Genomic DNA, 26,972 nt, shown 5'->3' on the forward strand with positions numbered 1-26,972 from the left:
AGGGACATGCATCCATTATATGTTCCTTTGTTCAAGATGTCAATCTAGGTCCAAATCCACAAATTGCCAGTCGATTTTATGTTGTCGAGAATAGGGAAAATAATTGGGGATTTGTTGCAAAAGTAGGTCCTAAGAACTTTTATGGCATATAGAAGTCTTTTATACGAATTCATGTGTATATGTATATTAGAGCATCACACAAAAGGAAGTTGAAAATGAAAATTCATAAGTGACTAGTTTGGGGTCCAACTTAGGTACGAGCATCTTCTTACATTTTGTTTCTTTTGTTGTATAATTGGTCACTCAAATCAATTTTGTGAAAAAGTTATGCGATCTTCCGATTGAGAGAACATGTTAGAAATTTGGACCTGGTTACAGGCAAACCCGATATGTGGTATTTCTACTGCTATTTCAAAATGTGTATTGATTTCGAGCATGTCTGACAAGATTTTATGGACTGAGCATGTTGGAGTACGCCCTAGTCTAGAGACGTTATATCTAACGAAACTGTTAATTATAAGGTAATAATATATTAAGTCAGCTTACTTGTGCAAAATGATTAATAGAGTGTCCAAGATTAGTGATCTGCTCAAGTTTGGCGGGTTGATGACCTTGTCAAGTTAAGCTATGAGACATCAAGATACTAATCTGAATATCTCTAGTCTGTTAGTGCCATGAGAATGATAGCTAACTAAATACTAGTATGTGTTTGATTGTATGGTGTTTCACCGGTTACAGACATTGTATGTCAAATCATGGGCATTAGGGTTTATGAAACAGTAAACTCTGGATTGATCTATATGAACACCATAAGAGGATTTCTTGCCTAGGGGTGTTGAAGGGTGTATACTTTGTCATGCCTCTTGAATTCCTCCTACCTCTAAATGGTGGGTCCGTAACCTTTTCTTTGTCTTTCCTCCTGGATTCGCCTCATCCTTTCTTTTCTGGCGAATCAGGAATCCTATTGATGTCGTCTATCTCCATGAACCTTTTGCATCTTTCCATCAGCTCTACAAGGCTCTGTGGCTTGTGCATAACTAGCTTTTCATGTAATCTCTTGCATCTAGTATTCTTTATCACCGCCTCCACAACTGTATTGACATCAATATTAGTAATTTTAATGCATAGTTTATTAAATTTGTCTATGTATTCTCTGAGAGGTTCTCCTTCTTTCTGTTTGAGCTCATACAACGTTCGATAAAATTCGTGGCTTAGTTGTTCCCAGTCGTTAATGGATCCACCAGCAAGTGATTGGAACTAATTGTATGTTGATCCCTTAAAGGTTGTGGAGAACATTCTACATAGGATCCCTTCATTAGCTCCATAGATGTCCATCAATTCCTTGTACTGCCTTGTATGGGCCTCCGAATTGTCTTCTCCTTTGTACCGAGGTAGGTTGGGAGCTTTGAATCGCATGTCCGCTTCATAACTAAGGATTCACACCGTAAAAGGTGAATGTTTGTTGACTTGATGGGCATATCTTTTAGCATTTTGGTTTTGCCTCAGCAATTCTTACTGGACTTGTGCTTATACAATAGCATTGAACCGTCGTGGTGAAATCGATCCTTGATTTCTCCATCTGTAGTTATCACGTCGGGGATCCGGCGAGTGCTTTGAATGGGAATGGAATCTATCTCTATATTGATGGGGATCTCGATAATATTCAGGCGAACGCTCTAGGCGTGATCGAGATCCACTATAAGAAATTCATTCTATAACGACCAAATTTAACGAAGGTACATAGTTAAAAATGCTTTTCTATGTGGGTAAAAAAGTACTCTCGCTAAAACTCTACATTATTAACGACCGTAAATTAAACTTCAAGTTAATAACATATATTACGCACGTTATTAATCTATCATTTGTTAACCACTAAAAAATACAATCGTGATTATTCCAAAAACTTGGCTGTAAAAACTTAAAAAAAAGTTATAACTTTTTTCTTCCTTTTGCCCAAAAGAAAATTTCATTTTGCTGAAATTAAAATAGGTTTGGCGCTCAAGATAATTAAGTTGGATAAAAAAAAACCTAAAACCATTTTAATCCCTAAAATAATTAACGCTAAGTTTTTATAAGAAATTTGCAATCCCAAAACCCCGCGTTACCATCTCCATCGCCGCCCACCCTATCACCATCTCCATCGCCGCCTACCCTGCCATCATCTCGACCACCTCTAATCATGTCGCACCTCTTCTAGTTCCATCTCCTCTGCATACTCTGTAAGCAGCAGCCTAGAAAACCTTTACCAATCACAAGGAAATGAGCATCGAAGTCGGTATCCTAGAAAACCTTCACAAGCAGAATCAGTGTCGAATCCAGAATTCGTATCACTCAGGTAATTTGGTTTATTTGTTAGATTTATGCTGATGAGAAATATTGTTCATATATCAGTGAGAATTGTTCTACTTATTTGAGAGAAGTTACAAAATAATTGGGTCAATTTTTGTTTTCTTAAACTCTGAAATTTGCAACCTATAAATTAGATTGATAAGTTTAAGCTTCAAGGTGGTTTATTACTAGTTAAGGTTAGAGAGATATGGGGGATGTGTCTATTAGTATTGAGGTAATGGTTTGGGCACAATTGAATAAAAGATCAGAGTGAAAAAGGAAAGCTACTTAATAATGGGATTTAAGTTTTTCAATCATAGGTTGTTGACGTAATTGAATAAAAGAACAGGGTGAGAAAAAAAATTATTGCAGAAGACGACGTCTTCTTCATCTTCAATGAAGCTAAAGGACATGGAGGCGACAGCGGGTCCAAACAGCAAGCTAGATGTGGACGAAGACGGCAGAGACCATCATGCCCACCACCCTCAAGAATCTGATCACTCAAGCGATGGAGGGTAATATGACATTCTTATAATATCCATTCATTTTGCATTTATCTATGATTGTTAATGGATAACTTGCATTGATTGTTATTCTGTACTGTACTTCACATTCTGAATAGGGGATTTTTTGGTGAAATTCCATAATGTAATCATTATTCAAGTTAAATCCTCCAAATTTGATCTCATCTCTATTAGTTTTTTTTTATAATTTTCATTGTTAAATGAATCTAAAAATCCATCTTGAGTTTGAAACTTTTGATTTCAGGGGCCACATTCTGAAAGTTAGAAAAACTTGCCTCTTTGAATAACGAGAACAAGCCAATTTAATCGCCTATACTCTTGCATGTTACACAAGCAAATGAGGAAAGACAATAATTTTTTTGAAGATCCTGCTTATGCAGTTTGGCTACGTAGTTGTTACTCATATTATCAACTGAGTTTTTATTTTCTTTCGTTCACTTTATATAAATGTTTTATAGTATGTGCTTTTGGATTGGAGACTAAAGGCGTATTGAGATTTCACAACAAGCACAGTGGAGGTGAAAAAGGAAGAAGAGAAAGAACAAAGGAAAATGATTATTAGAGCCCATGCCCAAGTTACAAGAGTAAAGTTTCTCATCTTCACTGACAATTCAATCAACTTTTTTGGCTTCTAGTATATATCTAGTTAATAGACAGTTGTAACTGGAGGCAACAGTACTTTTCAAATTGGCAGGTGAGCGACAAATCGATACTCATTTCCTTGTAGTTTGTCAAGCGTCTCCATGATTATTTTAGACATCATATGTAGTTTTTTTCAGGCAAAAGTACTAAAGAAATGATTGTTATAACTAAAATATATGAAGATAGGAACTAAGTTAAAATAATAAGTGCAATGCACAAGGTGGTTATGCTCAATTTTTTCACCACTAGTTGACCCTTTCCTTGATTCATTCCTTGTTATGGAGCATGTGCCTAATTTTGTTTTATCAGGTATTTGGTTTTACAAATACAAGACCATGCAATCCAATTGCTAGAGGTCAAGGTGAAATGGGTTCTAATACAATTAATCAGTTGGCCATTACTTTTTCTTCTAATCCGAGCTTAATTGCGTTTGCACAACTCTTGTGACCCCTCATGGAATAGCACGTGAGTGCAACGATCTCCCCATCTCATTTTAATGCTACCATCATGTCACGACATCCATGTTGTGTTTGATCTCCAGCTTAGTCACATCTGATAGTTTGTACACTAATATCATGCTAGTTGATAGATGCTGATATTTGGATGATGGGTAATGTGAATAATTGAATTGTTTGGGTAAGCTGTGGTGAAGGCTAGTGCTTATATTTTATGTTCTCAGTTCAAACCATCAATGTCTCTTGGTTTTGTTTCTTTTTCTAAACTAAAGTTTATAGAACAATAATTAGTATTTCCTCTTATTTTTGTTGTTGTTAAACATGTTGTAAGAGATGTTATCATGTTAATGAATATGCCTTCTTTTGTTGTCTAAAACAAATCATCTCTAATTTAACATTTCGACAAGAGAACACCATTGTTGATGAACCTGTGGCTGACCTATTGAAGTATCTGAAGAACATGCTTGATACTGTTGTTGTAAGAGCATGACTACTCATGTGGACAGAATCCGCTATAGCAACTTGTTCTAATAATAGCAGATGGTTGCTTCCACGAAAAGGTAGTGATAACATTGTGATATTATCCCAAGGACTAAAAGGGATATTCACCTCAAGAACGCCGCGTATTGATCCCCGAAGGGGAGCCGGCAGGCGGATCCCCACGAATCTGCTTGGAGAGATCCGCTGGCGGACCTATGAGGCGAATCTCTTCATTCACCTGATTCGCCGCTGTAACGGCTGGTCGCCGACTCAGCCATAAAGATCATTAATGAGTTATCAATTAGCTAACCGCCAGGTTAAAGATAACTTGTAACCGCCATTAATGGAGCATTAATGGAGGCTTTCTAGTTGCCTGAAGGTTACGACTTCCTAGCTATATATAGCCTGATTCCCTAGGCTATCAAGGTACACATTCTCACAACCTTTGTCAATTCAGTTTGTTTCCTTGATTCACCTTACTGACTTTGGCATCGGAGCTTCCCCCCGTCGAACCCAACGACGCCCCCACAGGGACGAGAGTTGATCGGAATTTCCCTACCAGTTATCAATCGGTGCGGTGAGCGTGGAATCCTTAATCAAACAAAGGGTTTTTCGTTCACATTAAGAAACTATGACGACTGGAGATCAGAATCCCTCTTCAGGGATTGAAACACCATTAGTTATACCATCTAGTGCTGGCCGCACAGATTCGACTGTTCCTGCAACGCACATCGAAAGTAGTATGAACCCTGATGCTTTCATCAACATGTGTGCACAAGCCATCGGAGAGCGGTTTGGACCCGAGACGGGGAATCGCCTGCGGTCGTTCATGACCCTTCCTCCACATTGGAGCATGGCGTCCACATCAACTGTATCATCCTGGCCCTTGTTAAACTTTGGACCAGGCGCCCAGAGTTCTTCATTTCTCCAAGCTCACAACACGGATTCCATGGTAACTACTACGGCGGCAGCTGGAGAACGACAAATCAATCGAGAGTTATTCCCTGGTGGCGCAGAAGGAAGTCAAAGGAATGATTCAACCCTTCTGGGCGGATCTACGGGTCCTGGATTAAATCCATGCGGGTTCGATATCCCAAGGCGCCCAAGGACGAATCTATCCCTTGGCGGATCTCAGGGGCGAACACACAAAAAGCGTAGAAGGGAGAAAAGTAGGCGGTCTAAATCACCTTCGCCTCGACGACCGAGATCCTCACGTCGGGGCAGATCGCCCCCATCTACTGGTCGTAGATAGAGTAAAAGGCCAGCGGAGACGCCCCATTCGAGTGGACCACCACCCCTGCCACCCTCAGGAATTGTTGGACACATCCCGTCGGGAAGCCATGGAGGAGGTAGTGGGCAGGCTCCCCCAGGAGGGGGGGGGGAGGAGGTAGTAGCGGAGGAGGAGGCGGACGCGGAAGCGGAGGAGGGCGTTCGCCATCAGATCCATCATCTGGGTCAAGTTCTTCTTCTTCTCCAAGCAGATCTCCACGAAGGGGTCGCCCAAGGGCGGATCCGGAGAATTTCGATGATAGAGTTAGAGCTCTGGTGCTCCGTATGAATGAGGAAAATGCCAGGCATAATCCGTTCGCCAATAGAGATTCGCCTTTCGCAGCTTGGATTGAGGCAGAGAAAACTGATAGAGCTTTTAAAATACCTAATCTAGCCATCTACACAGGTGTTGACAATCCGGAAGCTCACGTCAGAAAATACCGAATACTGCTCAAACTCAATCGTGCCACTGAGCATGTGCTCTGCAAAATGTTTGTCACCACGCTAGGAGGTCCGGCCTACGGATGGTTTCAGTCTTTACCTCCGGGCTCAATAAACAATTTTGATCAATTGAGCAGGGAATTTTGTGCTAAATTCGCCGGTTGTATTCCTCCAGTGGTTAAATCAGGAAAGCTTTTTGAGTTAAAGCAGAAGGCGAATGAATCCCTTCGGGAGTACGTAGACACTTTTAACCAATTGTGCATACAAATCATTGATGTGGATATCTCCGTAGCAGTGGAATGTTTTGTGAGAAACACCACTTGTAAAAGCTTGCAAGAAGATCTAATGCGAAAGAAACCCACCAGCATGGCAGAATTGATGGAGCGTTGTAAAGACTTTATCGAGGTGGATGACATTCGCCGAGGATCGCAGTCATCGCCCAAAAAGGATAAGGGCGAATCTCGCCATCGAGATAGACACAAAGACAAACATCAGGATTCTTCCTCTAGAAGCAGGCAAAGGGGTTCTAAGAACAAATCAACGTTTGTCACCTCTTTCACGCCTCTCAACGCTTCTAAAAGTGAAGTCCTTATGTGGATTGAGAACAGTCAGCACAAACGGAGCATTTCATACCCCGAACCAAAGGGGGGAGAGTACACCAATACTGCTAAAAATCCTAAGAATTATTGTAAGTATCACAGGAAAAATGGCCATGACACCGATGCATGTTGGGAGTTAGCTCGGGAAATTGAACGTCTCATTGAGAGAGGCAAATTTGATCGGTTCATCCAGAATGATGGCAAGAAAGGAGATGGTGATAGATCCAAAGAGGACCCAAAGAAGAAGGGGAAGGGTACCATCAATGTCATAGCAGGCGGACCTAGATACCAGCCAATGCTAAAAAAGGCAAAGACCACCGCTCTTGACAGGGCATCGTTAAATCGCCTCTTTGCCGATGTGGGTCCTGAAATATCTCCCCATGCGGATGCACTGGTCGTCACTATGATGGTGGAAGGCTGGGAGATGAAAAGGGTGATGGTTGATACTGGGAGTTCATGCAATATCATCACCAGAGGAGCTTTTGCCAAACTCATGATTGATCCAGTCCAGGTAGAGCCAACTGTGGTTGATATCTTAGGAGTGACGGGACACACTATCCAAACAAAAGGCCAAGTCACTCTAGATTGCGAGCTTACAGACGATGATCAGATCTGGAAAGGTGAGCTGGAATTTTCTGTCTTGGATGGTCAGTTAGCTTACAATATCATCCTCGGACGGCCCTTTATCTCCGAAGTCGCAGCCCTTATCTCCATACGCCACTTAACGCTTTACATCCCCACGACCAAGGGAGGTGTAATGATCAGAGGTAGCCAAAAGGTGGCCCAGGAGACATATTCGGCATCACTAACGATTCGCCCCCAATCTAAGGAGGAAGATGACGAGGAGCTCGTCACAATGGCCTTGGGCGAGACAGAAATGTACCTTATGACGGATGAAAAACAGGTGCGAATGGCTAAAGGGCTCAAAGGCGAAATTAAAAATGCAATCACCAAGGTACTCCGTGAGGCGGAGGATGTCTTCGCATGGAAGGATGAAATTCTCCCTGGAATCAGTCCAGACGTGATCACTCACAAGCTCAACATTGATAAAGATGCAGTTCCCGTGGCTCAGAAGCGGAGAAACCATGGCCCAGAAAGGCAGAAGGTGATAGAAGAAGAGATCACCAAGCTCCATTGAGGAGGTGCTTTATACTCAGTGGCTGGCGAACGTCGTTCTGGTAAAGAAGGCGGGCGGATCTTACCGCATGTGTATTGACTTTACAGATCTTAACAAAGCTTGTCCCAAAGACAACTATCCTCTGCCATGTATTGACATGCTTGTAGACGGAACCGCCGGTCACGCCATGTACTCCTTTACAGATGTGAAGTCAAGCTACCATCAAATCCCCATGGAGCCCTCAGATAGAATCAAGACCTCATTCGTAACACACCAAGCCACTTATTGCTTCAAAGTTATGCCCTTTGGGCTTAAGAACGCGGGTGCAACTTATCAGAGGATGATGAACAAGATATTCGCAGATAGTAAAGGGGATAACTATTCTGTCTATGTAGATGACACGATCATCAAAAGCACCACCATAGAAAGGCATGCAGATGACATAAAGGAGGTACTGGACGTACTCCGACGCCATAACATTAAGCTGAACCCAGAGAAGTGTACTTTTGGTGCGACGTATGGAAAATTCTTAGGGTTCATGATCAGCAAAAAAGGAGTTAGCCCAAATCCTGACAAGGTTAAGGCTGTCCTAGAAATGCAAGCACCACGGAACATCAGAGAAGTACAACGCCTTAATGGGCGGATCATAGCCTTGGGCAGGTTTATCTCTTGTTCAGCTCGCAGATGTCAGCCCTTTTACGAGGCCATTAAGAAGCAAAAGGCGTTCGAGTGGAATGAGGATTGTGAAAAGGCCTTCGAAGGAATCAAGCGGTTCCTCACGGAGCCACCCATGATGAGTCGACCAATGAAAGGAGAGGACCTCTACATGTATGTATCGGTTACGGATAGAGCTGTATGCACGGTCATGATACGAGAGGAGGATGGCCAGCAGTTTCCGATTTATTATGTGAGCAAGGTTCTGAAAGACGTCGAAACCAGATATTCTAAGCTTGATAAAATGGCGCTGGCTGTTGTCACCACGGCAATCCGCCTTAGACTATATTTTCAGGCGCATACTGTAGTGGTTCGAACAAATATACCGATGAGAAAGGTGTTGCAGAAACCAGACACTTCTGGAAGGTTGATGGAATGGGCAATCCGCCTTGGCGAATTCGATGTGAGATATAAAAGCAGGTCAGCTTTAAAGAGTCAGGTCCTGGCAGACTTTGTGAATGAATTCACTGATGAAGGGATAGATCATCCCAAGCCGCCGATAAAGGAGTGGACAATGTTCACCGATGGCGCCTTCTCAGCGGATGGAGCTGGCGTAGGCGTTGTGATCAAGGGTCCCCAATACATAAAATTACGGTATGCAGCAAAATTAAATTTCCATGCAACTAATAATGCTGCTGAATATGAAGCTCTGATATTGGGATTACGCCTACTCAAAGAAATCACTCCTGAGCGGATTGTGATCTATAGTGATTCTAAGCTAATGGTCAACTAAGTAATCAAGAATTATGAGGTGAAAGACGAGGTTCTGGCCAAATACGTAGCAGAAGTCAAAAAATTGCTGGATCACCTTGAGGCTAAGGAAACCAAATGGGAACTGATTCACGTACCAAGGGAGTCCAACACAGAGGCGGATCATTTGGCCAAAATGGCCTCTTGTGAGGAGAACTGGACAGATCCAGATTGTCCCTTCGAAGTTAAAATAGCTCCAGCCTTCGCTTCAGAGGAAGTATCCCTACTTACAACGGTAGAAGATGATTGGAGATTGGTCATCCGCCAATATCTGGTAAGTGGAACTTTACCTGAGGATAAAGAAGAGGCACGGCGGATAGTTAGGAGAGCGGCTTATTTCTCCATGATCAACGACGACCTTTACAGAAAATCTTTTAGCCACCCCTGGTTGAAGTGCATTCTGCCGGAAGAGGGACAACAAATCCTCAAGGAGCTACATGAGGGATCATGTGGGGCTCATGAAGCATCCGCCACCATCTTAAAGAAATCCAGGTTAGCGGGTTTCTACTGACCCACGGCCGAATTGGATGCCCAAAAATTGGTAGACTCTTGTCATAGTTGCCAGATTCATGCGAATGAGTCACATACTGCCAAACATCTCCAGAGGCCTATCATAGAAGGACGGCCATTCGCCCTCTGGGGAATAGACATTGTTGGCCCGTTTCCTCCGACTCGTCGACAGAGGAGGTACGTGGTAGTGGCAGTGGATCATTTCACCAAGTGGGTAGAAGCCGAAGCTGTCTCCTCCATCACTGCAGAACGAATGGTGGAATTCGTCAAAGACAACATCGTAGGAAGATACGGTGTTCCACATACCATCATCACCGATAATGGAACGCAGTTCAACTGTAGCGAATTCAAAACTTTCTGTGAAGGGTTGGACATCCTGAACAGATTTGCCTCCGTTTATTATCCCCAATCCAACGGGATGACCGAAGTCACGAATCGGACGATCGTGAAAGGGATAAAGAAGAGATTGGGAGAGCATGATAAGAAGTGGGCGGATCAGCTGACAAGCGTTTTATGGGCTTATCGCACCACTCCTAGGACGGCCACAGGAGAAACACCATTCGCCCTATCTCATGGTGTAGAGGCTGTGATCCCAGTTGAAATACAGGTCCCAAGTGATAGGGTGGCCTTTTATTGCGAAGAGGACAACGGCAAAAGGCTAAGGGAAAGTCTGGACCAAGTAGGCGATCGAAGAGACCAAGCCTATGTACGCATGGCGGCGTATAAGCAGCGGATCGCCGCTTACCATGATAAAAATGCCAAGCTTGTGGATCTGAATGTGGGTGACCTTGTGCTCCGAAAGGCCGACAAAATCCAGTCTCGAGAAGGCAAGGGTAAGTTAGGGCTCAACTGGACGGGTCCATATCAGATAGTGGAGAAGATCGGATTCGCTACATTTAAAATTCAGGACATGGAAGGCAACACATTGCCGCGCACATGGAACCTCCAAAATCTCCGCAAATATTTTGTCAGAAAATGAAGTGTACACACGGTCTTGAGTACTCTTTTTCCTTTAGTAAGCTTTTTCCCATGTGGTTTTTCTTACTAAAGGTTTTAACGAGGCTCACTTATAAGACCTGCTTACTGTAATAAAGCATTTCTCCCATTAATAAACATCATTTGTTCTATTATCTATGTTCTTTTTAAAGTTTATTGCAGCAATATAAATATTCCAGTCTTAAAAAGAAGGGGGGCATCCGACGCTCTCCACATAAACAAAGTATCGCTATCTCATAGCTACTTTTTCTCCTTGGACATAAGAGAATCCATCTTTGAGAAGATCCCAATCTCCGATAGAGTTAAAACGATCCTTGGACGCAAGGTCTTTACACTCTCTTACACATCCTTCCCAAAAAAGGATTCACAAGTCCTACGGGCGGGTCACTTCACCTTAAAGACAGGTAGCAAATTGATCCCCTAGGCAGCTTTACTTCCTTCAATGGAATAGAACACCTTCTAGCCTTCACAAAGGTCCATGCTATAGGGTACGGCTGGCCACCTACTCCAAAATAAATCCTAGATGCCTATATATTTACTTACGCAAACGTAATAGTAAAATAAATAGCTGCCATAAAGGATTAAAACAAATTGTACTTAACGATTTTTTACAAATCACAAATAAACAACTAAGTAATAGTAGGAGCATCCTCCTTTACACTATCCTCGCTTACGGCGCTTGCCTGGAAAGCCTCCTTCTCCACAGCCTCAGATGCGCCAGCCAAAGGTACCTCCTTTTCCACGGAAGATGTGGGACCAAGAGGAAGAGCGTTATCAGTGATCGATTCTTCACCCGCCTTGGGGGGCACTTCCTCAAGCTCCACTAGAGGGACAGTAGCGGAAGGTTTGCTTTCTTCCATGGGTCCCTTCATCCATCTCCGAACATATTCGCGGATGTATTCCTTGGCGTCCGCCATCTTGTCATATTTGGCTATGTCTTCTGGTTCGGGGACGGCGAACTGAGGATCTGTGAAATCAATCTCGGGATGCGCCAGAGAGAAGTACGCCATGAGCAGTTCGCCATAATAGAAGGCTTGCTCACCCGCCATATATTCAGCTTCACCGAGGGCGTCCTCATGATTCTTGGCGTCTGTCACAATCTTTTCCTTCAGCTTCTCAATCTCCGCATCTCTGAGGACTAAGGCGGCAGTGGCAGAGGCAAAGTTCGCATTAACAGAAGCAATGTGCGCATTGGCATCTGCTACATCTTTTTCTAGTTTTTCAATAGTTGCCTTATCCGCCACATTTTGAAGGAGCTCGGCCTCCATAGCACGTATGCGAGTATACATCTGTCAAAAACAAACAATCTCGTTAAGAAAAAAGAGCGAAGGGACAACTTTTTCATAAAAAGAAATCCTTTCTAGGGGATTCACCATAAGAAGCTCTGTTTTCCCCTTTTGCGCATGAATGGAGCCAGGAATTTGATTCTGATTCCTTTGCACTTCGCCCACCTGACCCAGGGCTTCATCCAAGTCGTTTATGATGGACTCATTCTCAAAAGATCCTTGAGCACAGTATCCGCCCATACCAGGCTTCACCATCTGCACAAACACTCAAGGATCAAAACTTAAAACTTGATGAAACATGTAAAAATAAAAGGCAACTTACCTGTTCTATCTCCCCAACATGCCTAGCGGACCTCATGGCATCCGCCATAAGCTTAGGGCCTCCAGTGGTTATAGGCTTCCTCCTTTTTAGTGGTGGCTCGACCACTGTTCCCGCAGGGCGTTTTCCAGTCTCCGTTTGAGGATTCGCCGCTTGATCTTTCCTACGCGCTTCAGCCTCTAAAAACTTCCTACGCTTCTCTGCAATAGCGTGATTGGCCTTAGATAAACCCCTGCCAAAGAAAACATTGAAGTAACCAAAGTTCAAGAAGGAGTAAAAGTTACCTTGGTCAAATTGCGTAATCTTGGAGTAAATGAATTGCTCCCCCTCTCGGCGAATCAACGGAATATCGCTCATCATGAAGGCTAAAGCGTTTGCGTATGTCCATGCATCCGCCTTGATCTTCTTCATGAGCTCCGCCACCACTTCATCACTATCGGTCAATATTCGCATATCGCCCGCCATATGTAAAGGCTTGGGATTCCAAAACGAGGGAAAACCCATGGATTCGCCCTCTTTTATCTTCACATAAAAGAATTTCTCATCCCAGCAATGGACATTTGACATTTTGTCACTAAAGGGCGAATATGTCCCGAATTTGGCGAAGGTGAGATAGGATTCACACTTCCGTTTTGAGGGTTTATGGAAGGCCCTAAAAACACGACCCGTATACACCACTCCTAAATTTGAGGCGAGGTAGCAGTCTAAAGCAATATCCAACCAACCGTTGGGATGTAGTTGGTTGGCTGTAGTATCAAAGTAGGAGAGGATGTCCGCCATCATCTTTGGGAGAGGGAGCCGGAACCCCCTCTCTACGTGACTGCAATACACAGTGAGAAAACCGCTAGGCGGACAGGAAGTTCGTTGATGGGCTGCGGCTAACTGAGTCTCATAATTATTGATCCAAGGATAGCGATTCGCCAGATCCACTAGATCCGCAGCACTCATACGAGACGGAGTAGACTCCGCTCGAGGATTCTTTTTCCTAGGTGGGATAGAAGAAGAGGCCATGGTCCCCGGAAAACACCTAGCCTTAACGGCCGGAGCGGTACCGGAGACGGAAGTGGAAAGAGCTGGATTCCTAGTGGAACGAGTCTGGTAACGATTACACGCCGAGTCACTAAACCCAGCTAAATCAGAGTTAATCGTGTCCTCGGAGGAAGAGGAGTGCTTCGATGACGAAGTGGTCCAACTAAAATCGACTTCTATTTCGGGAGAAGGGGTCGAATTAAAAAGCCCCGAAGTTGATCTAGAAGATGAAGACGAACTTCTAAACATCCAGAGAAAAGTTAAACAAAAGAAGATGAACTTACATGTGAAATCGGAAGCTTGGTGCGAAACTCTAAAAAATTCCCAGAAAAAGCTTCGAGCAATGAAGAAATGAAGAAATGAAGAAGAAAGAGAAAGCGAAAGAGGAAGAAGGATGTTTTCTCCTTCCTGGGACAGTGCGTCCACTACACGTGTCATTCATCCATTGGCATCGAACAGTGCGCTCATTAATGCAGATGTTTATGACGGCGCGGGGAAGCTCAAAAGCCCTAAAGGACTTTAAGGGCATTTGGGGGGGGGGGGGGGGGGGGGGGCTTCTGATAACATTCTGATATTATCCCAAGGACTAAAAGGGATATTCACCTCAAGAACGCCGCGTATTGATCCCCGAAGGGGAGCCGGCAGGCGGATCCCCACGAATCTGCTTGGAGAGATCCGCTGGCGGACCTATGAGGCGAATTTCTTCATTCACCTGATTCGCCGCTGTAACGGCTGGTCGCCGACTCGGCCATAAAGATCATTAATGAGTTATCAATTAGCTAACCGCCAGGTTAAAGATAACTTGTAACCGCCATTAATGGAGGCTTTCTAGTTGCCTGAAGGTTACGACTTCCTAGCTATATATAGCCTGATTCCCTAGGCTATCAAGGTACACATTCTCACAACCTTTGTCAATTCAGTTTGTTTCCTTGATTCACCTTACTGACTTTGGCATCGGAGCTTCCCCCCGTCGAACCCAACGACGCCCCCACAGGGACGAGAGTTGATCGGAATTTCCCTACCAGTTATTAGATAAAATTTGGTTGGGTAAATAATTTATTTTTCTTTGAGTTTCTGCATATTATACTAGTTCGTCCTATTTAAAAAAATATTATAGAGTCCCTCACATTTTCACAATCAACTACTTATTCCTCTTGTCCAAAATTCTATTAGTAAAATTTTATACAAAATGACAAATTCACTCATCTATCATAAGTTATTTTAATGTTTGATAAACTGATAAACTAACGAAAGTTGGAAGTTAGAGAGTAGAAATAGTTAGATACAAATATTTGACACTTGTCTTGTACAGGAGAAGCTAATGGCTGCATTTTTGCTTCCATGATAGCCACACATGAATCAATCATAGACCAGATGGTATGTGTTTATTTGTTGTTTTGCTGTAAAATTTCCAAAGTACTTACTGGGGTAACAAATTTGCTGAAAATGTGAATAATTGAATTTAGAGGCACTTCCAAGGACCCTTGTTGATTTATTGAGATAGGTATCATTCTTTTCTTTGAAATTATAGCAAAATCTCAATTTCATTTATCTGTGTCACTTTTAAACTTTCAATGTAATTTTTTTTTTTCCATTTTTTTAGTTTATCTTTATCAGGAATCTAGCTTCTTATTCATTCCCAAAATTCAAGTAAGTTATTATTTTATTATGAGAAGTATTTATTTATTTTCAACCACAAAAAAAAAAGTAGGGACAAAGAAAAAGTAGAGGACATAAGGTTTAATTATCTTCAAACTCAATTACCTTATAATATAAGAGTATATAATTAAAGTGTTACGATCTTGTTCATTATTACACAAAATAATGTTGGTTTTGGCCCATCTTACTAATATAGGATAATAGTTATTTCTAAGTCTTTTCTTCTTCTCTCTTATATCCTTACTCTTATTGTTTTATGTTTACATTTGTGACAGCGAGAGCTAATTTTTGTGTTCAGTTGGATTGGTCTTCTGAGATGAGATTTGGAACAAATTGTTGAAGTAGCTTTACAGACGTCATGGAGATTGTCTATGCCTTCGATTCTATCATGTTGTGTATGAAATAAGTTTATTTGTTTTTCTATTTTAGATAGAACAAGAACACATTTTGGTTTATAGTTTTGCACTTTTGTTTCTCAATTTTGTTAAATGACAAATTGGTTATATTGAATTTATGTTTCAGTTATTGAATTTTTATTTATTGTGTTAAATATTTAGATAATTCTAGTGTCAGCGCATTAATTCATGAAATAAATTACCGGTTTTTTAGTTGTAAATATAATTTCTAATGATGATACATATGGAAATAATGATAGTTTATTATCTTATGAAAATATAATACTAATGATGGTAGAGAATGGAAATAACGGCGGTTTATTTTTTTTATTAAAATGTTATAATAACGACGGTTAAGTATGGAAATAAAGATCGTTTATTCACTCATTAAAATGTCTTAATAATGACAGTGAAATTAGTTAATAATGACAATCATTATTGTCCTTAGTATTGAGTAGTAAGGACAGACTGTGTACAGTCGTTGTTTAGTTTTAACGGCGGGACACTGTATACTGTCGTTAATACCTTTAACTTCAAAGGTTTTAACGAGGGTGGACGATAGTATATACGATCATTATAAGTTAATAACGACGGTATTTATATAATTAACGATGATATTAACTCTCGTTATACATTGGTTTCTAGGATTCCCAACTCCTGCAATATGACCAGCATTATCTGCAACTAGTCCGACTGTCGTATCCTGCGTTTAGGGACCTGTTGCACCAGCAAATAAATTTCTTGGTGTCATAGTGGGCCCTGTTTTGGTGTAAGTTGCATTAATTCTGCTACGTGTGGGTCGGGAAGTTCCTCCTGGCTCCAAAAAGGAAGAATGCTCGGCTCATGTTCCTAAGATATATCCTCGGGACCCTAGATCCTCTATGCCCTCCCAAAGGTTCTGATAATTCCCAGGTACTCCAAATTTTCCTCCATGGACATGGGCTGGTGGTTTTCCATTAGTGTTTCCTCCGACGGGCGGGTTTTGCAGCATTTCTCTTGCTCGTTTGATGGATTCATTTCCTAAATTATGTCTAACAGATTCCACGATTTGTTCGAGAAAAGACACCAGTGAGAATTTATGCGCCGGCTGGATTACCCCATCTTCTAGAAAGGAAACATTTCTTGTGTAAGTTATGTTATTTCCACTCCAGCTAAGATTCATATGGTAAGGGGTCCTACTGAGGTTCCTACCGTGGACATAAGGGGGTCCCTCTAGTGATAGTCGGTATAGAGGTTCCTCTAGTGGAGGGTTGAGCCCTATTAGGCATGAAATTGACTAAGTTTAACTTGATATTTATAAGGGATTTGGGTGTTATTTATGCTATATTGCAAAGAGTAAGGACTGATTAATGTTTTTATGCAGATTAGTAAAGATAAATGATAAACACGCTGGAAACAGCTTGTTTCGCTACGGCCAAAGAGGAGTGGAGCCTTTCTTATGTCCAGCGGTCAAACGCCGGATTATCCAATGACGGACAGCGACAGATCAGAGGTGGCAGAGGCAGAGATAGAGCAGCAGGTGGAGAAGTGTAGAGGCGGCATTACCCAAAGAAGCATGATGACATGAAGTATCAACCCTTGAGTGTTCAAGGGTCAAAGGATCTTTAATCATTTCAGTTTATTTTGTTTTAGTTTTTAGTTGATGTTGAGCGATTTCCGCAAGTGCACGGTATACGCTTGTAGTAATAAAAGATATCGATCCCACATAGAATGTTTTTTAACAAAACTTATTTACAATCGGTTAAAATTACTTTAAGGTTTATAATATGGAAAAATCGTTTAATCGGTTTTGGTTTTGAAATTGCTAGAATGAGAATTAGATTAGAATGTGAAGATGTTAGAAAGTATCTGATTAAAAATGAATTTGCAAAACAGGAACGTTTTAGTACTTTAGAAAAGTAAACAAGTATTTTTGTTTGCATTAAGCAAAGAAAACAACTTTAAACTTTGTACGAATTATAAAGATGAAATAAATGACGGAACCTCTAATTAATAGGCTTTGAACGCGACAAAACCCTTATCCGGGATAATTGCCCTTAACCAAATTAAAACTCTACCGAGATAATAATTTGCCTAAGTGTTCAACAAAGTTTCCTTGTAAAGATTTTGAATTAAACTACGTTTTAATAAAAACACCAGCAGTCACTTTAGTGGATTGGTTACCATAAGTGCTGCATAAAAATCTATCGAATAGAACAGACTTTATTAGATGAAATATAAATTGATACAAGTTTACAGAGAACATGGAGCATTGAATTCTTCGACGGCGTGCAAGTGAACGGGTTGTCAATCCTTTCCTTGGGTTTCGTTAGAGTTTGTCAGGCTCAGGGGCGAATCCTCTACTCAATCTTCTCGCTGAATCTTCGTAATAGAGACTGGGTCGGTCCACTACCAAAATGTAAACTAAACTGGAACAATGTCTAAATGCTACTGATTTTGTTATTATTTTGTAAACAACGTGTGTACATCATATTGCTTTTGAACAGAATCGAAATCTAACTTCTGAATCACTTGATTCGGAATTTCTGCATAAATTCTACACTAATCTCTTTCTTCTACGCATATAACATTATATCATTATTATCTTCAACTCTCCATCAACTCTTTATTTATAGATGTTGAAGAGTCTTGATTGAAGTGTCGTGTCCGTTGTGAAGGATCCTGTCCGCTGCGAAAGGACGTCTTTATCCACCCGAACGATCGCGTTTCGTCGAAAACGAAAGTGTGTAACTAGGCTTCTAAAATCTCCTGCTCGTACCGAGAATTATTAAATTCTCTACCGAGAATGGGGGAGCATCAATTGAACTTCGGACGAAGGGAAGAAAGGATGAAGGATGCGTGTCGCGACCGTGAATAGGGGGGCCGCGGTCGCGGCACGGAGCTTTTTCGGTTTTTTGGCTCTTGTTCGTGTCTTCGACTTGACGTTATTAATTTTCGTCGTCTTTGACTCCTTTTGTAGGGCTTTTCTTCTATTTTTGAGCTCTTTTTACTCTTATTTGGATTTTACCAAACATTTATGTACCTTGCACGAAAGAAACATATTCGAGAGTAAAAGTATTCTAAACAGTTATAAATAGCATAAATTCGTAGCAATATTGATGTAATTATTTATGATATTTTAGGTATATTTTGGACTTAACAAATCTCCACACTTAATCTTTTACTAGTCCCGAGCAAAACTTCACTGAATTTATTCTTTAACTAATCTCTTTATGAAAATAAAACATATATCTTGGCATTACCTTTTAAATTAGTTAAGCCGAAAAGACTAACTTCGCATGGAAAATTTATATGCAAAATATCAAACTAACTTAGTATAAATACGATATATCATTCGTCTTGTATTTTCAATTTTGAATTGAAGTATTCGGGACGATATAAGCACGCATGTTATTGAGTTTTTCATCTCAAGTCATTTCAAAGCACTAAAATTTCTTTTCCCAAACCTAAACTAATATATAAGATATATTAAAATGAATAAGTACTTGTTTTTATTTGCTTGGTTACGCCCGAAATAAGGGTGGTTTCAACCGTAACCTTATACGTATTTTATAGCTTTGTGTTTGCTTAAGAGGTACCGACCATGCCATGGGTGGACGCAATCGTTACTTTAAACTTATACACGCTTAATTTTTATATTTTTTTTAACGTTCCTTCCATACCTCGATTGTGATAAGGGTGGTCGCAACCGTGGCCAAAAGTAAACGGTACTTAATTTTCTTCCCTTTCATACCTCGATTGTGATAAGGTTGGTCTCAATCGTGGCCAAAAGTTAAGAATTCAACTAATTGATTGATTAATATGAATTATAAAATTGTAACTTGGGAAAAAGAAAGATAGCACATTCATCCTATATTGACTTAAAATTCAACATGTATTATGGCTAAAGTTTCCTTAAAAACTTCAATTGGTGTTAATGTAAGATGAAATCAAACCGTGCTAAAAATTGTTAGTTCAATTTAATGCCTATAAACCTAATTGAAAACTTAAAATAAGATTTATTGTGTCATGATTTGCATGATATAAAATAGAGATTGAATAAAGAATTTTTACTTAAATACATTCACTCGAGACAATTTTACTTAAAATCGTATCGGAGATTCGTGAAAAATATGAAAAAAATATTACCCGTATAGAAATATTATTTCTAACGATAATGATAACCTAAACAAATAATCATATTAATTTATGGTTAATTTATGAACATATGAAAAATGAAAAAAAATGTGTTGCATATATTAGTGTTGTAAAATAAAATGTGTTGCATTTGTATAAAATTATTCGTTGCATTTGTTCGTATTTGTGTAGAAATTTGTGTAGAAATTAATATATGTATGTCTCCCCCCACACTTAAATTGGACCATGTCCTCATTGGTGCAAAAATAATGGAGAAAACATAAAATACGAAACAAAGATTGAAATTGAGCAAATTAAGCATTCAACATAAAATTAAAAATTGAAAATTGTACCAAACAAATGAAAATGAAAATTGTACCAAATTATAACAAGATAAAAATAAAATGAAAGGAAAACAACCTAAGCTTGAGGTGGTGAATCGGGAGGTGTAGGTGACGTCTCCACATTGCGGCGTCGGAAAAAGGAAAGCATCCGATGCCGAGTCGAACGATGTTCACGCCTCAAAAGGTTGAGGTTGTCATTCATCACCATATTGTTTTCAACCAAATCATCAATTCGTAAATTCATTTGACGATTGTTGGAATTGATTTGGTCCAAAATCCTCCGCAAATCTACCGGATCATCCGCTTGAGGTGCTTGGGGTTGTGCTTGAGCCGGTGGTTTATCTTCCTCTCCTTCCGCATCTCCGCCGCCTTCGGTACCTACAAATTGTGAACTTGAAGCGCCACCACCCATAGTGCCACGAAGATGGGCAATTCGGGTAGCATATGAAATAAAGACGGGATGTCCTTGGGAAAGCAATAAATGGGCTCGCTCAAGAGCCGAGATGTCCAAAAGCGGAACATACCCACGTTAGGTGGACATGTCATAGTCGGCCAATTCACCCCGAGCTCCCAACACAATACCGGTGATAAAATTACAAAGAGGGATTTGAATGGTACTAGCCCTCGAAGCACGGAACAAATTATCAAATAGTATGCCAATGCTATCAATCCTCAAACCTTTAAGCAAACTATCCAAAACATACAAATCCCGAACCTGAACCTTTGAACTCTCAATACGACCAAACAAGGAGAAACTCAAATACTTATGAAAGAAGAACACACAATTGTCCTTAATCAACTTGCTTGAAGTGTTTTTTGAATTAAAATAATCTTGGTCCGAAAGAGTTTGCCAAACCGCATCATTATCAAAATCTTTAGGCTTATCATAAAAATCAGAAGTAGGGAAACCAAACATATTTCCCATTGCTTCATAGTTAATGGTGTAAGGGATACCATTATTCCTAAAAGAAATTGAAGTTTTCTTCTTGTTCATGGACAAAGTGACCAAAAATTCCACCACATATTCATTGATACGCGGAAAACGCATATTAACGAACGCTTGCCAACCCAATGCTTCAATAAAGGCATCAATTCGAGTAGAGAAATTTAATGCTCTTACCGAATGGAAGTCTAAGAAGTGCATATCAACAAATTGGCGGTCGGCTTGAGAAAAATGTTTGAAACGAGCGGCTTCTTCCTCCGAATAGATGTCAAAATAAGCTCCACATTGAACCCGAAGGCGATTAGCTTCCGTAACAGCGGGCTTGTTACCAACACGCTTAGTTCTAACCATGGTGATGGTGTTTAGTGTTTAGGGTGTGAGAAGAAGAAGAAGAAGAAAAAGAAATTGAGAGAGAAAGCAAAGCTTGAAGATGAGTTTGGGGTTTTGGAATATGGAAGTGATTGAATGGAAAAGAGTGTTGGTCCCTTGTAGGGTTGCAAGTATAGTTCCAAGGGGGGGGTTAGGAACTATTTAAACTTTTTCGGAACTAGGGCAGACTTCTTTTTCTAAGGAAAAAGGTTTTAACAGCGGCGCTGAGTAAACAGCAAGATACTGGCTTAGTCAACTGGTGACTAGGTCAGTTTCTTAGCTTGAGTCAGGAGATAGCACTTAGAGTCTATTCCTGAGCTCAGATGTTCAACACGCACAACTCAACTTGACCTCTTTACTTGGTCAGTTTTTGGTTATTTTAAGCAAGAAATATATATAAGGAGTTAAAGGTAAGAAATACTTTACTCAGCAGATTTATCCAGGTTCGGCTTCTTCTAAGCCTACGTCCTGTCCCCGGAACATGTTCCGAGATTTCGAATCCTCTACTGAGCTCTTTAAAGGTAGAGCCTCAAACCTTTTACAATATTAGCAACTGAGTATGACAAGAGTACCTTCCTCTATACCTCTACTCAATCCTAATCTCTTGCTGAGTACTATAACCGAGTACTCAGCCTCTCCTTTCTATCTCTAGAAATGATAAGTGTTTGTCCTATACAATGATTTGCTAAGACACTTTAGACGATTGAAATAATCACTCTAGACTTTTACACAAATATATGAATTGTAGTGTAAGATTGCTTTGCTTCTTTGCTTGCAGAACTTGTGTAGAAATTTGGTCAGCGTAATGGCTTGATCAAGTTCTGTATCGAATGAAGCTTCTGATGGCACTATTTATAGAGACGTTTGGGCATCGGTCATTTCGAATTTCGAAATAACCGTTGGAGGGAAACGACTTCCTGTCGTTGTCATCCCGACTTGCTCAGAGCTATCGGCCAATCAGATTTACGTATCTTCTATCCTCGGTCAGCTTTTGGTCAGCTCGGTAGAGTGTCTCTCCATTTGTGGTAATGTCAACTAGACAGCATACTGTGTCGTCTGAACTTTACCCAAAGAGGAAATACTTTGTCTGGAAGTTTTCCTTAGCCAGCTGCTGTCTTGTACGTTTGTCGAATCTACTCAGCAGCTTCATCTTGAAGTTGTTCCCGAAGGTCTTCTAGATCCTTCTGTTGCTGAGTTGCGTTTTGTCCAAAGCGACAACGTTTTTACAAACGCGGGCCGAGTTGTACTGAGTTGTTTGACTTGGGCTTTGACACTTGTATTGGGCTTGGGCCTTTTAATTCTTGTGTCTTATAAACAATTTAACTCAACATTGAACAAACACATTAGTAGAATAAATCAAAGCATTTAAACTTAGTGTGTTTAGAATACGTATTTCAATTATACTTAAACAATTTTGTCAAATCAAAATTATGTGGAAAGGTGTTTCAACAAAGAGGATAGAAATTTGAGTGAATAAATTGGGAAGAGTAAAAGTAGATTTTTGGGGAAGAGTTAAGAGTAAGGGATTGGGTAAAAATAGAGGTGATGTGAGGTTTGTGTAAGAGGTAGGTTTATATAGTGTTGTATAGGTAGGTGAATAGGTAGAATAGGAATAGGAGTAGGCAAAATGTAGAGTTAAAATCGGATTGGAAAGGGCAAAAGATACGCGTGTCGCGACCGCGAATGGCAAAGCCGCGGCCGCGGCACGCGAATTTCAGGCAATATTCGCCCTGAAATCTTGCCAAAGTTGCTGCTCATACCGAGAATTAATAAATTCTCGGTAGAGAATTGGTAAAAATGGCCTATTTTGGTGCCTTTTGACATGGTTTGTGCAATTTTGTTGAGGAAATGGTTCCTGAACTTAATATGAAGGGTTCCTGCACTTAAAACTTAAATAAATGTCATTAATTCCAAGGAAAACCAAAGGTTTTACCTTAATAAATTGAATTAAAGTATAATAAATTGATTTATGAGTAGTTAATGAAACTTAAATGTTCATTTATGCATATAAGTTAAGAGAACCATATTAAATGCATAATAAGTGCATGGTAATACATATTTAATACATGAATTGAATAGATTAAATGATAACTTAATTTATTAAAAATAAATTGAGTTACAAATTGAATTAAATGTGGATATACGTGTGGAAAAATAGAAAACCATATTAGTTCATGTAAATCTTTTTTATCTTAATTTGATTATGAAAAATTAGAAAGTACCCATATGAAATATACGAAGCATAGATAATGGATCAAACGGATAAAAATTAAGAATTGAAATAAATAAGATCTTTATTATTGTAACATATGTACAAATAATGAAAACAAGCCAATAATTAAAACAAAACAAAACATATACAAAAATAAAAAATGAAAAACAGAAACTATTCTACATATTCATCCCTATCTAACGGGATATTTCTGGCCTTAATACGATCAATTTGAAACTGCACGAAAGTTTCACGTTCTGGTGCAGACAAAAATTGAGGCCCTGCTCGAAAGACACGTTTCACAAGTCCTTCGTGCTCGGGAAATTCATAGTCAATTGTCGGGAAGAATTCATCATCACTCCAGGGAACATCAATAGTACCCTTTGAACCGAGAATTATTCCACAGATTATATTGCCGAACCCAATCTTCTTATCTTTGGATCGAGAGGCGGCGACAAGACCCTCCATCAGAATTTTGGAAGAATCCACTGCATTGCCTTGGAATATATCTCCAAGAACACACAAATCTGTGCACGGACCACACTACTGAATGTGCGCCCGAAAAAACTGTGACACAGAAATTTGTGTAAATACAGCATGGAGTTGGAGCGAAAAGAGTGATTATAGGCGAGTTTTGAATTGAATCGCCAGAATCCAGTGAGCATTCTCCAAATGTCCGAGGATGTCATGTCTCGTCCAGGATGACGTTTGATTGTATCCCTCGGGGGAAAACCAAACCAAGCATGCAACTCAGGATAGCCAAAAGTGAAGATTTCGCCTTCTCGACGAAAACTGAGACATATGTTGGTCCCTTGTAAGGTTGCAAATATAGTTCCAAGGGGGGGTTAGGAACTATTTTACCTTTTTAAAATAAATTGGGCAGATTTCTTTTCTTCAAGAAAAGTTTATCTAACAGCGGCGCTTACCACTCAGCAAGACACTGGCTTAGTCAACTAGTGACTAGGACAGCTTCGTTGCTTAGGTCAGGAAATAGCACTTAGAGTCTATTCCTGAACCTTCTCGTTGGTAGCGCACAACTCAGCTTGACCTCTTTTACTTGGTCAGTTTTAGTTTGTTTTAAGCAAGCAATATGAATAAGGAGTTAAGGTTTAGAAATACTTCACTCAGCAGATTTATCCAGGTTCGGCTTCTTCTAAGCCTACGTCCTGTCCCCGGAACACCTCCGAGATTTCAAATCCTCTACTGAGCTCTTTAAAGGTAGAGCCTCAAACCTTTTACAATATCAGCAATTGAGTATGACAAGAGTACCTTCCTCTATACTTCTACTCAATCCTAATCTCTCCGCTGAGTACTTAAAACCGAGTACTCAACCTCTCCTTTCTACTTCTAGAAATGATAAAGATTTTGTCCTAAACAACAATTGCTAGAACACTTTAGATGATTGAAAAACAATCACTCTAGACTTTTACACAAATGAATAGACTTTGTAGTGTAAGAATTTTGCTTTGCTTTTGATGGAGAACTTTTGTATACGTTTGGTCAGCGTAGCGGCTCTTGCTCAAAGTTCTCTGCAGAATGTGGATTCTGAATGGACTATTTATAGAGAGCTGTGAGAGCTTCTGGTTATTTCGAATTTCGAAATAACCGTTGGAGAGAAACGGCTACAGGTCGCTTTCACTGAGTCTGCCAGCAGTTCTCGTTAGCCAATCAGATTCCAGCGTCTTCTGTTCTTCGGTCAGTGAGTCAATATGTTCCACCATTTTGGGTAATGTCAACCAGACAGCTTGTTGTGTCTTCTGACCTTTACCTAATGAGGAAATACTTTTTCTGGAAGCTGTCTTATGGTCAGTAGCTGTCTTGCACGTTTTGTCGAGACAGCTCAGCAGCTTCATACCGAAGTTGTCTACGTGGATCTTCTCGATCCTTCTTTACTCAGCATGCGTTTCATCACTTTAACGGTGACGTTTTGGAGATACGCGGGCTGAGTGATCTTTGGCTTGTTTGACTTGGGCCTTGATTTCCATATAGGGCTTGAGCCTTATGATCTTTATGTCTTATGATAAATTATAAACTCAACATTGAACAAACACATTAGTAACACTAAATCAAAGCATTTAAACTTAGTGTGTTATAGAATATTTACTTTCACTTAATTAATTTTGTCAAATCAAAATCCTGTGGAAAGGTGTTTCAACAAACTCCCCCATTTTGATGTTGGCAAAACTAATCAGCAAGGAACTCAGTATGAGCTCCCCCATGATAGTTGACCTTTTTAATTAAGTGAACTCCCCCGTAAGGATAGAACTACTGACTTAGTTTTATTCTAAACATTCTAAGGTTTGGCTGAATAAGCCTAAGATCAGTTTTCAGTTATAGGTCAGCTTATGGGTCATATTCTATTTTACTCAGTATTCAGCGGAAGTGATGTATAGTGACAGAGCGCGCTGAGCAAATTATTGTTCAATGAGTTCTTTATCAGAATGTTTCATAAGATCATAGTATGATGTCAAACATGTTATCAGCATATCATTTAGTCAATAAATATTATAAGTGTTAAGCATAGCTGATATAAACGAAGTATGATATATTGATAGAAGTCAGCAGTTGCACAGCAACAATAAATTAGCAAAAATTAAGACCTAGCCTAACTATTTCTTTTTCTTGCCCTGTGACTGACTTTTCTTGTACTGACGTTGCTCATGCTGAGCTCTAGCAGCTTGCGCTTTCTCCCCCGTTTTGTCAACTTCAGGGAGCTTAACGCATCGGTTAAGACAGCGCGAGTCAGTTCTTGTGAAAGCTCTTTGAGTTTGTCAACACTTTCATTTAGCCCATAAAAAATGCCAACGCCATCAGCGGATACTTCGACTGGTATATGAAGATCAGCAGCACTGAGCATATTCACACTGAAGGCTTGTGCTTTGGCTTGCCAAATGAGAGCTTCAGTGAGACCAGCAAAGACTTGGTGGAAGGTTTTTAAGAGTGCTGAGTCATAATGATGACGCTGGATATTGTTATGATGGATGTGAGTGAAGGATTGTTGTGCAAGAGATAGCAACTCATTTTGCTTCATTGAGTCAGTATCCATCTCTTGCTTGTTGAGATTAAGGAGCCGAATGGCCTCACCAATTTGCTCGACTGAGCACTGACTATAGGATACCATTTGCTCATTTGTCTTAAGTTGCTCAGTATGAAGCTGAGCAAAGAGCATCTTGAGTTCTGAGGAAGTGTCATAGTCAGTGTTCACAGCAGATAACTTCTGAACTTGCTGATGGAGTGAGTTCAGATGTTGAATTGTTGACAGCTGTATCTCTGCCAACTTAGCAATGGAATCTTGCTTAGCTTGCTGGGCTTGTAATGACAGGACGACATTCAGCAAATCCTTGAGTCCCTTGACTTCGTTGAGAAGTAGAGTGACTTGAGAGAGCTGAGTTACGGCAGGAATTGAAGAACCAGCAGCAGGCGAAGCGGAATGTTGAAGATCGTGGATGAGTGCTTGCACTGAGTCAAGGAGCTT

The 26,972-nt window shown here is 40.3% G+C and overlaps 1 protein-coding gene across 10 annotated transcripts; it reads left to right on the plus strand.

The window, feature by feature from the left end:
• Positions 1-1,990: 1,990 nt before the first annotated feature.
• LOC136218405 (uncharacterized) lies at positions 1,991-15,623 on the plus strand. 10 transcript variants are annotated; one of them, XR_010683766.1, is made up of 7 exons: positions 2,016-2,335; positions 2,649-2,843; positions 3,097-3,546; positions 14,772-14,836; positions 14,926-14,963; positions 15,063-15,109; positions 15,394-15,614. XR_010683766.1 is itself a non-coding variant. In XM_066005253.1 (4 exons), the coding sequence occupies exon 4, from the start codon at positions 5,984-5,986 to the stop codon at positions 7,874-7,876; it is 1,893 nt and encodes a 630-aa protein (XP_065861325.1). In that variant the 5' UTR covers positions 1,991-2,335; positions 2,649-2,843; positions 3,097-3,546; positions 3,804-5,983. The 10 variants fall into 10 exon arrangements, 5 of the variants coding, with proteins under 5 accessions (XP_065861325.1, XP_065861327.1, XP_065861326.1 ...); XR_010683763.1 differs by having other exon boundaries at positions 2,013-2,335; positions 14,772-14,963; positions 15,394-15,617; XR_010683765.1 differs by having other exon boundaries at positions 2,013-2,335; positions 14,772-14,963; positions 15,417-15,431.
• Positions 15,624-26,972: the final 11,349 nt, after the last annotated feature.

This window comes from Euphorbia lathyris, chromosome 2, assembly GCF_963576675.1.
Source record: "Euphorbia lathyris chromosome 2, ddEupLath1.1, whole genome shotgun sequence".
Lineage (NCBI taxonomy): Eukaryota > Viridiplantae > Streptophyta > Magnoliopsida > Malpighiales > Euphorbiaceae > Euphorbia > Euphorbia lathyris.